Here is a 14,258-nt window from a genome sequence, read left to right as displayed (position 1 = left end):
TGCCATGTGAACATATTCATGCTTTTAGAGTCTCTTTTATCTTCCTGAAAGTGTATTTTTGTATCTTTTTGTTAAAGGAAATGCTACTTCCCTCTGTGCAGAAAACCTAGAATTTTTCTGGCAATTATGCAGTGATTGACATAGCTTCGTTAATTTTACACCATTATTTCCCTTTCTTTTTTTTTTAATGTTCTTAACTGTAATTTATTATTTAATTATTTAATTGTTACATCATTGTTCATTTTTAAACAATATTTGCTTCCTCCCACCCCCTCAGGTATGGTCCCCATAAAGTTTCCTTCACCAATGCATCCGGGCACCATCACCTCAGTCCCCTGTGCTACTCCCTCCTTTCCTCCCTCCCTGTGATCCCTCTCCCTCCTCCTCCCCTGCAGGATGTCTCTGGTTTATAATTGTCTGTTTTTGCTTTGTTGTGTTTTGTACTGTTATTGTTTTTTTTTTACACTGATGTCTTATTTGGTTCCCCTATTTTCCTCCTATCAGTGAAACCATCTGATATTTTCCTTTATCCTTCTGGCTTTTATGTTTTGTCCTGAGGTAATTCCAGTGCTTAGATTCCTCTATGCCCTATAAGAGTCAGAGCTGTTGCCTGTTTCCTCACTGTGGGAGAGGTGTGGGGGCTCCTAGTTCTCTTTCCCTAGCTCAGTTTGCCATTCACAAGCCACTGACTTTTTCTCACTGCCAAGTTGGGCACACTTGTCCGGGCCCTGGGGTCATCAAAGACTTTTCCCCATAGTCTTTGATTCTGATCTACAGGTCAATCCTGCCCAGGACGTTGTAAGGGAATTGCAATCCCCTTACATAATGGAAGCTTACACCTCATGTGACAGCATTACTAGCAGCTATACAGCTACAGAAAATTTCAAACTCCACTCCTCAAATAATTTTAGTACACCTAGTAAGAATGGTAGGTCATTCAGAAAAACAAAGCATACACTGTCTTTGCAATTAAACAATTTTCATAACATATTAACAATGTTCTGATATAAATTCTCCACTAAATGTTTTTTTCTAAATATGATTTCTGTAATCAATGTTCTCCGAAACAAAGACAGTTCTTAGGTACGTGATTTGTACAAACTTACTGTAATGTATAATCCAAATAGAGATTTTCTTCCTATTATGATATGACAATATAATTCTTCTGAGTGAAGACATATGATAAGGCTTAAAGTGTAAACACTTTGCAAGGCAAACAACTTAGTGAAGAAATTACTGTTCATTGAAAAATGTATATCATCCCAAAATGGGCCCCTGAATTTTCAAATTTACATGTGAAAATACATTTACATCTTAAATTTCTAAGAAAGGCACAGATTTTATGTAAAAAAGCAGCAAAATTTTAAACCCACTAATTTATTGAAAAAGCCATTACTTTATTAGAAAAAAATAATGGTTCGTAAGATTTGGCAACAGGTCATAATATAGTTGTATATTTGATCCAGTGTGTTTCTCCCTTTAATTATATTCCAGTAGGAGGAGGATTACCTCCTTGGTTATGGGAAGCAGAAGTATTTGATGGACTGTGTAAGCTGGTCTCCTTGTATACAAACCATGCATTTCCTCCCCAAAGTATCATATTCAGAAAGCCAAAGATCACAGATACATTCAGGGATCCCATACTAGTTATAGAGACAAAATGACACGTCACATCTTTATTATGACAAGGCTGAAGTTCCTGGACAATACTGTGACCAGTTGCTATTTTAATATCTGTAAGGGCTTTAGCCCAGGCTGAAGTGCTCACCAACCACAAAAAAGTGGCAACCAGAGTAACAACAAAGTCAATCATGGGAAATTTTCTACTCTCCTGATAGAGGTTTGTATAACCGACATAGAGCAGAAGAGCAGCAATGCAGTATAGGAAGACAAAGACTGCAAATGTAACATAGAATTGTGCAGAGGAAGAGTAATCTCCAATAAGAACTTGATTATTCCATTGTATATCACACACATTTGCTTGTGCAGTTGTCTGAAATGACGCCTGATTCAACCTGAATGGATAAGCAAAAGTGGCAGTAATTGTTTTATTTTCAGGAAATTGAGGACAAGATACTGAAATGTCTATTTTGCCCTTAAAACCTCCACAAGTGGCAAAAGCAAAGAGAGAAGGAATCCATTCGAGGACCTTGATGAAGCCGAGCGGCTCCTTGAGCGGGTTGAGGTTGAGCTGGAAGGAGGACATTCTCTGAGGGAAGGAGGGAGAAAAAAGTATTTTTGCTAGCTTTTTAAAAAAAATTTTGAATAGAAGAACTAGGGTATAGACCAGAGGTACAGCCCAGAGGTGCAGAGACAGAGTTAGGTGCAGGACAGGCAGATTTACTGGAATACACTGCTGAGGGGAACAGTGGGCAAGACAAGAGAGGTCTGCTGCACCATAGGTGGGTTAGCTCCTTGGCAGGGGGATCGAGGCCACTGAGACTTAACCCCTAGGCCACCATGAAGTCCAGACTCTTAAGGTTGTTTCAGAGTAAGCCAGACTCTTAACATTCTTCCAGGGTTTCTGTGGAAACCTTTGTCAAGATTCTGGGCCCTTAGTAAAAATTCAGATTCTTAAGTTTCCAATTCAACCATAAAAACGTAAGAGTTTGGAGCTCAGGAATCTTTAATCCATCTGGGAAATTCTTATGGGCACTAAAATTTGAGAACCATTAGCCTTTTGTCATTTTAATATGAGCATTCCTCTGGGTGGGTGTCATTATCTGGAATGATTGAAAAAGTAACCCCTCTTTCAAAATAAGTCAGAAAGAAAAAGAAAAATATTGGATGGTTACACTTATAGGAGGAATATAGGTGACCCAAACAAGGGATTGGGAAAAAACAGAACAAAGCAAAAAACAAAAACAAAAGTAGCAGGCAAAAGATAAATCAGAGACGTTCAGCCAGGGAGGAGGAGGGAGAGGGATCAGAACAGGGGAGGGAAGAGCATGAGTCAGTGGTGACGTTTCACCGGCAACTTGATAGTGTTACACCTGAGAGGAACAACATGTGAAAAAAATATAAATAAATATATAAATACATAACCACATTGTCTCTAAAAAAACACAAAATAACTTTTTAATGGTAAGTTTCCCACACCAACAAAAGTAAAAGTAAAGAGGATAGTACATTGAAATTGTATGTAGCTACTATTGAGCTTCAACAATTACCAATTCATGGCTATTTTGAAGGAGATATAATTGACATATAGTATTCTACAAGTTTTAGGTGGACAACATAATGATTTGATATATGTATGTTCTGCAAAATGACTACCACAATAAGCTTCATTCTATCACCATCCATAGCTACATTTTTTTTCTTATAATGTGAGCTTTGAAGATCTACTCTCAGCAATTTTCAAATATACAACACATTATTGAATTCATGGCTAATCTTATTTCGTCTCTATCCTTATTCATTCCTCTCCTCCCATATTCTTCTGAAGCAAACTCAGATAAGTCTTTTCATTTGAGTATTTCAATAACTGTAAAGGGTTAAAAATATTCACAATACCTAAAATTAACAAAAATGTCTTTCTATAAATAAATATCCAATATTCTCATAATTGTTTTTATGGTTTATTTGAAGCAAGGTTTAAATAAGAACTATTGTGATTTACTCATATTTCATGAGTTTCTTTAATGGCTAAGCTTCTCCTCCATGAGTTTTTCTCTTTTTTCCCTAAAAATGTACTAATTTTTATCTTGTGAGCTTCTCTGGACTTTCTTAATTGCATCACATGGTGTGACTTAGTAGATTCCTTGGTCCTTGGTATTTCCTGAAATTTGTAATTACATATAGAGGTTTAAGCAGCTCTGATTTGATGCTTTCTCAAGACATTTCATGCAAACTGATGGTTCTTATCTCTGGTGGCACAAAATATCTGGTCACCGCTTCTTTTGTGATATAAGCCATTGATGCTCAATGATCAAATCCATTAATATATCTACGCTGGTAAAACAATGAAATTATATCATTTATTCTTCATATGTTAGCTAGAATAGTTCTATAGCTGCTACTTGGTTATTTGCTGCTACAATTCACATGGGAATAAAAGGGCAAGTGCTTGCTTCTTTATTTTTACTCTCTACTTATTTTTATGTTCTTCAATGTCATCTAGTCTACTTAACGTGAGGTTTTGTGGGGGTGAAATGTCTTAAGGGGAGAAAAGTCAGGTAGGTCACCTACTCACTGAGTATTATTACATTAGGCAAGTAATAATAGCAAGAGGCAATTTGCCTCTTGGAACCTTAATTTTCTCCTTGTAAAATGATCATGATGAAAATAATTGTCTCATAGGGTTGCTATACAGACTGTATGAGATAATGTCTATGGAAGTCTCTGCAAACAAGAAGAGGCTCTAAAATGTCATAATTGTCTGAAGCTCAATTTTTTCCTCTTTCAACCCTGGGGGTGCCTGTTAATGATTCTTCTACACCTGTGATGTTCAACATAGTAGCTACTAGCCATGTGTGTGTTTTGAACAATTAAAATGTGGCTAGTTTGAATTATATTTGACAAGTGATGGTAGTTAAAATGTACACCAGATTCTGAAGACTTAGTACAAAAAAAGGAAAATAAACATCTCATTAATAAACTTTCAATATTGACCACATGGTGAAATAATAATTTGGGTTAAGTAAAATATACTATTATATTAATTTCAACTTTTTCTTCTTTTTTTAAGACTTATTTATTTATGCATAGAAAAACTGAGGTATAGGCCAAAGGGTGGGGGGTGAGAGTATTCACCAGAGAGAGTGGGAAGCAGAACAGGCAGATCTACTGAAATACACTGCTGAGGGGAGCAGAGGGCGAGACAGTAGAGGTCTGCTGTGCCATGTGTGTTAGCTCCTGGTCTGAGATCAAACTCAGGCCACAGTGGTAATAGCATGATAATACTGAGACTTAACCCCTATACCACCAGGGAAGACCCACCTTTTATCTTCTTAATGTGACTTAAAAACATTCAATTGTATATGAGATTTATATTATATTTCTATTGAATAATGCTATTCTAGAAATCTTTTCAATAAAATACATGGATTGAAATCCACAAATTAAGAAGAATGTCAACAAAAAGATAATAAACCAATTTATTTTTTTAATAATTGTTTTTAAACATTCTTGTTTATTTTTTCACAGCATAGGATTTCTACTCAAGAGAGGTTACCAGAGTTTCCTACCACCAAAGTGCCCCTCAGTCCTCCACCATGCTCCACCACTTTCTCCTATCCCCCCTTCTCTACTCTCCTCCTCTCTCTCCTCTCCTAAGTGTCTCAGATCTATGGTCTGCTTTCAAGGGTCAGTTTTACAGTTTGTCTTCATCCGTTTCTTTGTTAGGCTCCTCCAGATTCCACATATAAGTGAAAACACCCAATATCTATCTTTCTCCTTCCAGCTCACATCGCTTAGAATAATCCCTTCTAACTCCATTCATATTACTGCAAATGTAAGTTTATCTTTAATGATGCTGAGTAGTATTTCATGTGTGTGTGTCCACATCTTCTTGATCTACTCATTCTATTCTGGAACATTTAGGTTTTTCCTATATCTTGGTTATTGTAAACAGACGTGCTATAAACATAGAAGTGCAGGTTTCCTTTAAAATTAGTGTTTTTGTGCTGGGTCATAGGGTAAATCCCATTTTTAATTTTGAGGAATCTCCATCCTTCTTCCATGGGGCCTGGATCACTCTACATTCCCATCAAGAGTGTGGAGGGTTCTTTTTTTTCCCACATCCCCATCAGCACTGTTGTTTATGGTTTAATTGATATAGTCTGTTCTCACAGGTGTGAGGTGGTAGCTCGTGATTTTTGATTTACATTTCCTTGATGATAAGTGGCAATGAACTTTTTTTCATGTTGGCCACCTGCATGTTTTCTTTGGAGAAGTGTCTATTGAACTCTTCTGCCTATTTTTTGATTGGGTTGTTTTCTTTTGGTTGGTTGAGTTGGTAGATTTTCAATATCAATCACTTATCATATATTTTCTCCTATTCGGTAGGGTGTCTTTGCTTTGGTCATTGCCTCTTTCATTGTACAAAGATTTTTTTTTTATATAGTCCCAGTTGTTTATTTTCTCCTTTATTTTCCTTGCTGCAGCAGATGAATTTCCAAATACCTCTCTGAGGTTATATCATGGAGTGTTTTGCCTACTTTTTTTCTATGTATTTTATGGTTTCAGGTCTTACATCCAAGTCTTTTCCCCATTTTGAGTTGATTTTTGTATAAAGTGTAAGTAGTGGTCTGGTTTCATTCTTTTGCATGTTGCAGTCCAATTTTCCCAGCAGCATTTATAGAAGAGATATTCCTTATTCCAGTATATATTCTTTGCTCCTTTGTTGTATATTTGCTATTTATAAATGTGTGGTTTTATTCCTGGTCTCTCAATTCTAGTCCATTGGTAGTGTGTTTGTTTTAATCCAGTATCATGCTGTTTTAATTATTATGGCTTTATAGTATAGTTTGAAGTCCAGGAGTGTGATACCTCAATTTTCCCAATTGTTAGTGAGGAGATATTAGGTTACTTGGTTTGTGTGTGTGTCTGTGTGTGTGTGTGTGTGTGTGTGTGTGTGTGTGTGGCTCTATATGAATTTCAGCAGTCTTTGTTCTACTTCTTCGAAAAATGCCATTAGTATTTTTATTAGAATAGCACTGAATCTATAAATTGCTTTTAGTATTACGGCCATCTTGACACTGTTGATTCTTCCAAACCATGAGCAGGAAGTGTCTTTCCATTTCTTTGTGTCCTCTTCTATTTCTTTTAACAGTTTTATAGTTTTCCTTCTTTGTTAGGGTTATTACCAGTAATTTTTTTTTTTGTGAGACTGTAGAGAGAATGGCTTTCTTAATTTCCTTCTAGTTCATTGTTTGTATATAGGAAGACAACTGATTTTTGTGTGTTGATTTTGTATTCTTCCACTTTGCTGAACTGGTTTATTATTTCAATTTGTTTTTCTGCAGGATATTTTGGGTTCTCTATGTGTGTTATCATATCTGCCAATAATGATAGCTTTACTTTTTCTTTCCCAATTTAGACTCATTCAGTTGCCTTATCTTACCTAATTGCTCTAGCTAGGATTTCTAATACTATGTTGAATAACAGTGGTGAAAGAGGACATCCTATTTTGTACTACATCTTAGTGGAAAGGGTTTCAATTTATCATTGTGAATGATATTAGCTTTGTATCATTTGTATATGGCTCTTATTATGTTAAGATATATTCCATTTATCACAAAATTTTCAAGAGTTTTCATCATAAGTGGATGCTGAAACTTATGAAATGCTTTCTCAGTATTTATTGCTATGATAGTGTGTTTTTTGCCTTTCTTTTTGTTGATATAGTGTATTACATTGATTGATTTTCAGATGTTGAACCATCCTTATGTTCCTGGTATATATCCCACTTGGTCATGGTGTGTATTCTTTTAAATGCATTGTTGGATTTGGTTTGCTAAGATTTTTATTGAGGATTTTTGCATCTGCGTTCATTAAGTAGATTGCTCTGTAGTTTTCTTTCTTTGTGTTGTCTTTGGTTTTGGTATCAGTGTAATGTTGGCCCCATAAAATGTGTTTGAAAGAATTCTTTGCCTCTCAATTTCTTGGAAATGTCTGAGCAAGATAGGTATTAGTTTGTCTTTGGAGCTTTGATAGAACTCACTTGTGATCAAGCCATCTGACCCTGGTTTTGTGGGGGTTTTTGGGGGAGTTTTGATACTGTTTTAATTTTCTTTGCTTGTATTTGGTTTATTCAGGTTTTCTATTTCTTCCCTATTCAAGATTGGATTGTTGTATGATTCTAAGAATCTTTCTATTTTTCTAGGTTGCTGAATTTGTTTGTATATAAATGTTTGTATTAATCTCTTATCTTCTGAATTTCTGTAGTCTCTGTTTTAACTTCTTTTTTCATTTTTTGATTCTATTTTTCTGAGTTTTTCTCCTTCTTTTCCTTAGTGAGCCTAGCTAAAGGTTTGTCTATTTTGTGTATTTTTTCAAAGAACCAGCTTTTGGTTTCATTAATCTTTTGGATTATCTTTTTGAATTCTAGTTCATTTATTTCTGCTCTAACTTTTATTATTTCCTTCTACTGAATTTTGTTTTTTTTAATTCTTCTTTTTCTAGTACTTTGAGATGAGAGACAAGGTTGGTTGCTTGGGCGCTTTCTAGTTTTTGTTTGTTTGTTTTATTTAATGTGGGTGTGTATTGCTATATACTTCCCCTTTAGATTTGCTTTTGTTGTCTCATACATTCTGAAAGGTTGCATCTTCACTATTATTTTACTCAAAGTATCTTTTGATTTCTTCTTTGATTTCCTCATTAACACAGTGGTCATTCAGTAGTGCATTATTCAGTCTTCATATATTTAAGTATTTTCTTGTTTTCTTTTTTATAGTTAATTTGTAGTTCAGTACCTTTTTTGTCAGAAGATTCTTGGTATGATTTCTATGTTCATGAAATTGTTGATGTTTGTCTCATGACCTAGTTTGTAGTCAATCCCAGAGAATGACTGATGTGCACTTGAAAAAAATGTGTATTTGACTTTTTTGGGGTGTGATGCCCTGCAAATATCTGTCAGACCCAGGTAGTTTAGTTCTTTGTTTAGGATGACTATGTCCATATTTATTTTCTGTATCATTGATCTGTCCATTGGGGCAAGTGGGATGTTGAAGTCTCCAATCACACATGTGTTTTCTCCAATGTCTGCTTTCATAGATGATAGTAATTGTCTAATGTACATTGGTACCCCCTCACTTGGTGAGTATATATCAATGAGTGTTAGGTCTCCTGGTGTATTGGTCCCTTGATCATTATACAGTGTCCATTATATAGTGTCCCTGTCATGTTACTTTTTAAAGTTGGAAGTCTATTTCATCTGCTGTGTGACTATTCCTGCCTTCCTTTGGGTGCCATTTGCTTGTAGCATCATTTTCCATCCCTTTACTTTCATTCTATTGTTGGTGCTTCGGTATGCTTCCTGGAGACAGCAGAAGTTTGGATTCTGTGTCCTAATCCAACTATGTACTCTGTGTCTTTTTACATGTAGAGTGATTATTGAAATGTAAAATTCTGTCATTGTCATCTTGTGGTTCTATTTAATTCTTTATTCAGTTTTCTGAGTTTGTTCCTCCTTCTGGTTTAGATCCTAAGGCTTCTTTTACTATTTCTTCAAGGAGGGGATTTGGTGGATGAAACTTTCTAAGATTTCATTTGTCTGAGAAGGTCTTTATCTTTCTATCATATAGGAAAAGAGACTCGCAGGCTAGAGTACTCTTGGCTGGCAATTTTTTTTTTTCCCTTGGAGTATTTGGAATGTCATTCCATTCTCTCCTTGTCCTTAGTGTTTCTTCAGATATATCTGATGTTAGTCTAATCAGTTTTACTTTATAGGTTTATATCTTTTCTTCCCCTCAATAGCTTCCTTTTTCTTTGTCTTGGACTCTTGCACATTTTACTATTATGTGTCTTGCTGTAGATGTACTTTCATCCAGGTAGCAAGGTGTTCTTTTTTTGCTACTTATTTTTCTATGTACATGTTCTTGATGTTTGGGAAGTTCTTCTCCACTATTTCCCTAAATAGATTTTCAGTTTCCTTCTCTCTCTCTTCTCCTCAGATCCGTATAATTCTTGTACTTCCTTTCCTCAGGGAGTCAGATATTCTAACGGTCTTTCTTCATTCTTTTCCCCTTGGTTTTCTCTTTATAGCTTTCTTTTTACTCCTTTTTCATCTCTAAGATCACTGATTTTTTCTTTCATTTGATTCATGTGCTTCCATGGCTTTCTTCTGAAATTTTTGCTTCCACTTGTAATTCCATTAATATTTAGAAGTTTAGGGTCTCCCCGGTGGCGAAGCGGTTGAGCGCTGGGTTGCGAAGCTGCCCGCGGCCTCTGCGGCGCCGGTTCGATCCCCGGCTGCTCCCCGGCCACCGGAGAAGGGTCCCACATGGTGCGCAGACCTCTCCTGCCGCCCGCTGCTCCCCTCAGCAGTGTACTTCGGTCCTTCTGCCTGCTCTGCTCCCCGCTCTGGCTCTGGTGAATTCTCTCACCCTCCCGTGCTTCTGACTGTACCCAGTGCATGTATAAACAAAACAAACAAACAAACAAATAAATAAAACATGCCTCTATTAAAAAAATTAAAAAAAATAATATTTAGAAGTTTAATTTCAGGGCCTCCCCGCTGGTGCAGCGGTTGAGCGCTGGGTTGCGAAGCTGCCCGCAGCCTCTGTGGCGCTGGTTCAATCCCCGGCTGCTCCCCAGCCACCGGAGGAGGGTCCCACATAGCGTGCAGACCTCTCCTGCTGCCCGCTGCTCCCCTCAGCAGTGTACCTCGGTCCTTCTGCCTGCTCTGCTCCCCGATCTGGCTCTGGTGAATTCTCTCACCCTCCCGCGCTTCTGACTGTACCCAGTGCTTGTATAAATAAATAAATAAATAAAAATTAATCTTAAAAATATATATAAAAAAATTTAAAAAAAAAAAGAAGTTTAATTTCAATTCTCTGTTGATTGTGGTTCTTGTACTATTCATTTTCTTTTCTGAGAGTTTTCTTTGTGTTGTTCCCATTCTTTAGCTTTCTTCATCATGACCATCTTGCATTCTATGTCTGATAGGTAAAGAGGATCTTCTGTATCTTTGTGGTTTGGGTCTGAGGTTTTGTTTTCTCTCTGTGATATATTGTTCCCCAGAGTGCTTCCTCAGCCATTTGTATTTTTCCTTCTCCCCATTGTTTGCTTAGAATTTGCTCTGCTGTAGTGGGGCCTTTGTTGTGTATGAGTCCTTCTCCCTCAGTGCTATGGGCATTTACTTAATGGTGGGCACAGCTAGTAAGGTCTTGTAGGAACTGGGGTGATGCTAGAGTCTCCCTCAAAGTACTTCCAGGCCTGTTCTACTGACTGGGAGGTCTGAGGGGTGCTGGTTCAAGCGGTTGAGTCACTGGGACCTCACATCATTCAGGAGTTGTGGCTCAGGGCCTGCTACGGTGACCAGGAGGGAAGAGGTTTGCTGAAGATCCTTGATATAGATGGGGACCCTACGCAGCCCAGACTGTGGTTTGAGTCTACTCCTGAGGTGCTGGTGGTTGAGCCCAGAATGGGATGCACTTCTCAGGTACACTAGGTGGCCACAGTGAAAAATCTAGGCCCTACCAGGGCTTGACTGGGGCTTGTGTCTGTCTGCTTCTGAGGTGCTGGTGGATGAGTGCTGAATCACCAATTTAAAGATTGGCCAGAGTGATGATAGCCAGAAGAGTAGGAGGATGGAGGAGAGTGAAACAGATGAAAGGGGTCTAAGTATGTGAGGGATAGAATCTAGATTTTGTTGATGAACTTGGTGTGATATGTACAGAATCTAAGCTATGAAATTATAAGCATGAAACTTATACAGAGTTATAAGTAAATGTTACCTCAACAAAGAAAAAGTCAACAAAGGTGGTAAAAGGGAAAAAAAGTAAACCAGAATTAATATGCAGTAAAAATATCTTTCAAAATGTGGTGAAATAAAAACTTTCAGAAGAAAAATGGGCCAGAGACCTTAATAGATATCTCACCAAGGAAGATACACAGAGGATATATAAGCATATATCATATTTATCAGGGAAATACAAACAAAAATGTAATACTACTATTAGATACCTATCAGAATGGCCAACATCAGGAACACCAGAACACTAAATGCTGATAAAGATGTGGAGCAACAGCAACTCTCATTTGCTACTGGTAGAAATGCAAAATGGTACAGCTACTTTGGAAGACACTTGAGCAACATTTTATAAAACTAAACATACTCCTCCCATGTGATCAAGCAACCTTATTCCTTGGTATTTACCCATAGGAACTAAAAACTTAGGTCCACGTAAAAGTCTACCTTACTGATAATTGCCAAAACTTCGATGCAATCAAGACATTCTTCAGTAAGGGAATGGACAAACCATCACCCAGAGAATGGAATTGAAACATAATATATTATTTTATATAGTACTTACCCCAGCCCCTGATGTGGGATCTTTATATCTTTGTTTTTTCTAGCTTCTCACTATAATCTAGCTTTTCCTTTCAATATGAATATAACCAGCACATTCTGGTAGTATTAGCAGAAACCATGTCTTTATCTGCAACAAAAATCATAGATATGTTCATATCATATGACAATTGTAGTTATTCTTCAAATACCATATGATCATGCCTACTTCCAACCTATGAAAGTTGTTAGATCTGCCATCAGATCTTAGAGCACGAAAAAAAAAAGCACATATATTTCTATATCACAACATTTACAAATACTTGACCACTATTTGTATGAAAATAAAATTGTTTTCATGTGTAAATATGTATTTTATTTTATGCCTTATAAAATATTCTGAGTAGGGGTCCGCAGGCTTCTCCAGATTGTTAAAGAGGTTGATGCTTCAAAAAAAAAAAAAAAAGATTTCAAAACCCTGCTTAGCCAGACTGAGAGACATTCCACTGAAATTTATTTCTGAAACAAGTAAAGATGGAAACCCCCTGCTATAGACCTGGCCAGCCAATTGTCCTGAATTCAAAGAAGCTGAAAGAAGGGGGGATGGCAAAGTGTAGGACGATGGAAAACAACACTTGTATAAGAACCCGGACCAGAAGAGGAGGCATCTGCCTCAGATCTATTGGTCACTTCCTTCAACATTGCACAGTCCTCCCATCTGGACCTGGTGACTTGCTAGTATCTTGTTGTTACAGTGATAACTTTGCTATTAAAAATAGCAATATTAAAATTCCTAATTTTGCTGTGTGCTTTAATATTTTCAGTGAATCTAAAGTAAAAATAAATTTATTGTAAATATACTGCTTAGTTTTCAGTGAAGTTCATCCTTGGCCCATTGTACAAAAAGATGATAAACTAATCTGCTTTGCTGGCAGCTATTCCAATCTCAGAATGAACACAGTGTGTTTAATAAAAAATAAGAAGAAACGGGGGAGGAGGAGGGGGAGAGGGAAGAGGGGGAGGAGGAAAATTTGGATCAGAAACCATGCTTATCCACTTATTATGAACATTTAGGCAAATTTAAATCTCTGAGCCCTGCTTTCTTCTGATAAATGGAGTTTACCAATAGCTGCCTCATAAGGTTGCTCTGACAATCCCATGAGAAAAGTTCTGGAAGAAACTTACCCCACAGGGGGTGCCTAAGTCTCAATGCTGGCTGCAAGAAGTGATCACTGGTCTCTGTTTTATGATGGAAATTTTGAAATTTGCAAACTGTGACAAAACACAACATTTATAACATTCATCATCTTACCCTTTTCAGGAATATAGTTCAGGGGCATTGAGTCCTCTGACAATGTTGTAAGCCATCACCACCATCCTTTCCTGAACTGTTTCATTGTCCAAAGAGAAACTCCCTCCCCAATACAAAATAACTCTGGGAGTTTCCAAAGTCTGGGAGTTTCCAAAGACTGTCTAAGCCCAGCCAGGCCCAGCCAGGCCCATGAAAGCAGTGCCTCTTGGGGAGGACCCAGTACTGGCATTTTGGAAAATGTCACAGCCACTGTGAAAGTCACCAAACTTGTTCACTGTTAACTATTAAACAAAAAAGTTCTCATTCAAGTGACTTTCCAGGCTCTAAACCCCTTTCTGCCACCTCAACTACATGAACATCCTAAGGAGGTAGAGGATGACGAGGACCAGACCAAGGGCTGTTAGACCTGGGAGCTCCTACATGACCGAGGGGGGCTCAGACCCACAACCTCTCCAGCTATCATTTCACCCCGCCATCCCTTCTAATACCATTTTCAAGTTTTTCAAAACAAGACTTTTATTGTTATTGTTGTTTTCTGACCAGAAAGACATTTGCTAATTAGAGAAATATCAGAAAGTACAGGTAAGCAAAAAAGAAAAATACAGTTACTATTTTAAAACATTCGTATTAAATTTCCTACTTCCTTAAGATCTCTGAGTTCCTTCTGCCAACTGGCTGCCATTTGGCCATATGTCCCGAGTCTAGAATTGATTTTAGTTCAGATTGTCCTGTGTAACTTTTAGCCTATGTTCACTATTTCTTGGAACACTTTCATAGAGATAAAGGGTTTATTTTCTGCCTCATTGATTTTACAGTCTGTACTTTGCTTTGCTTTCTTTCACATTTGATTTTAGTAGAAACCAAATTTAAGTCAGTTACATGAATATGGTGTCTAACTACATATATGATGAAAGATACTGTTGAGGTATCTCAGTTTAGCTGTTTTCAGAGAAAAATTTGATTTTTTAAGATGCTTCTTACAATTAATGT

General features: G+C 37.1%; 1 protein-coding gene across 1 annotated transcript; it reads right to left on the bottom strand.

Annotated features, from left to right (window-relative positions):
- Positions 1–1,483: 1,483 nt before the first annotated feature.
- Positions 1,484–2,206, bottom strand: LOC311172281 (synaptophysin-like protein 1; the record flags this gene model as incomplete). Its single annotated transcript, XM_084235575.1, has 2 exons — positions 1,484–1,807; positions 2,138–2,206. The coding sequence occupies 2 exons, from the start codon at positions 2,204–2,206 to the stop codon at positions 1,484–1,486; spliced, it is 393 nt and encodes a 130-aa protein (XP_084091701.1).
- Between the last annotated feature and the right edge of the window lie 12,052 nt (positions 2,207–14,258).

This window comes from Talpa europaea, assembly GCF_964194135.1.
Source record: "Talpa europaea genome assembly, chromosome: 6".
Taxonomy (NCBI): domain Eukaryota; kingdom Metazoa; phylum Chordata; class Mammalia; order Eulipotyphla; family Talpidae; genus Talpa; species Talpa europaea.
Note: the sequence above shows the minus strand (reverse complement) of the source record. Positions and strands in the feature narration are given on the sequence as shown.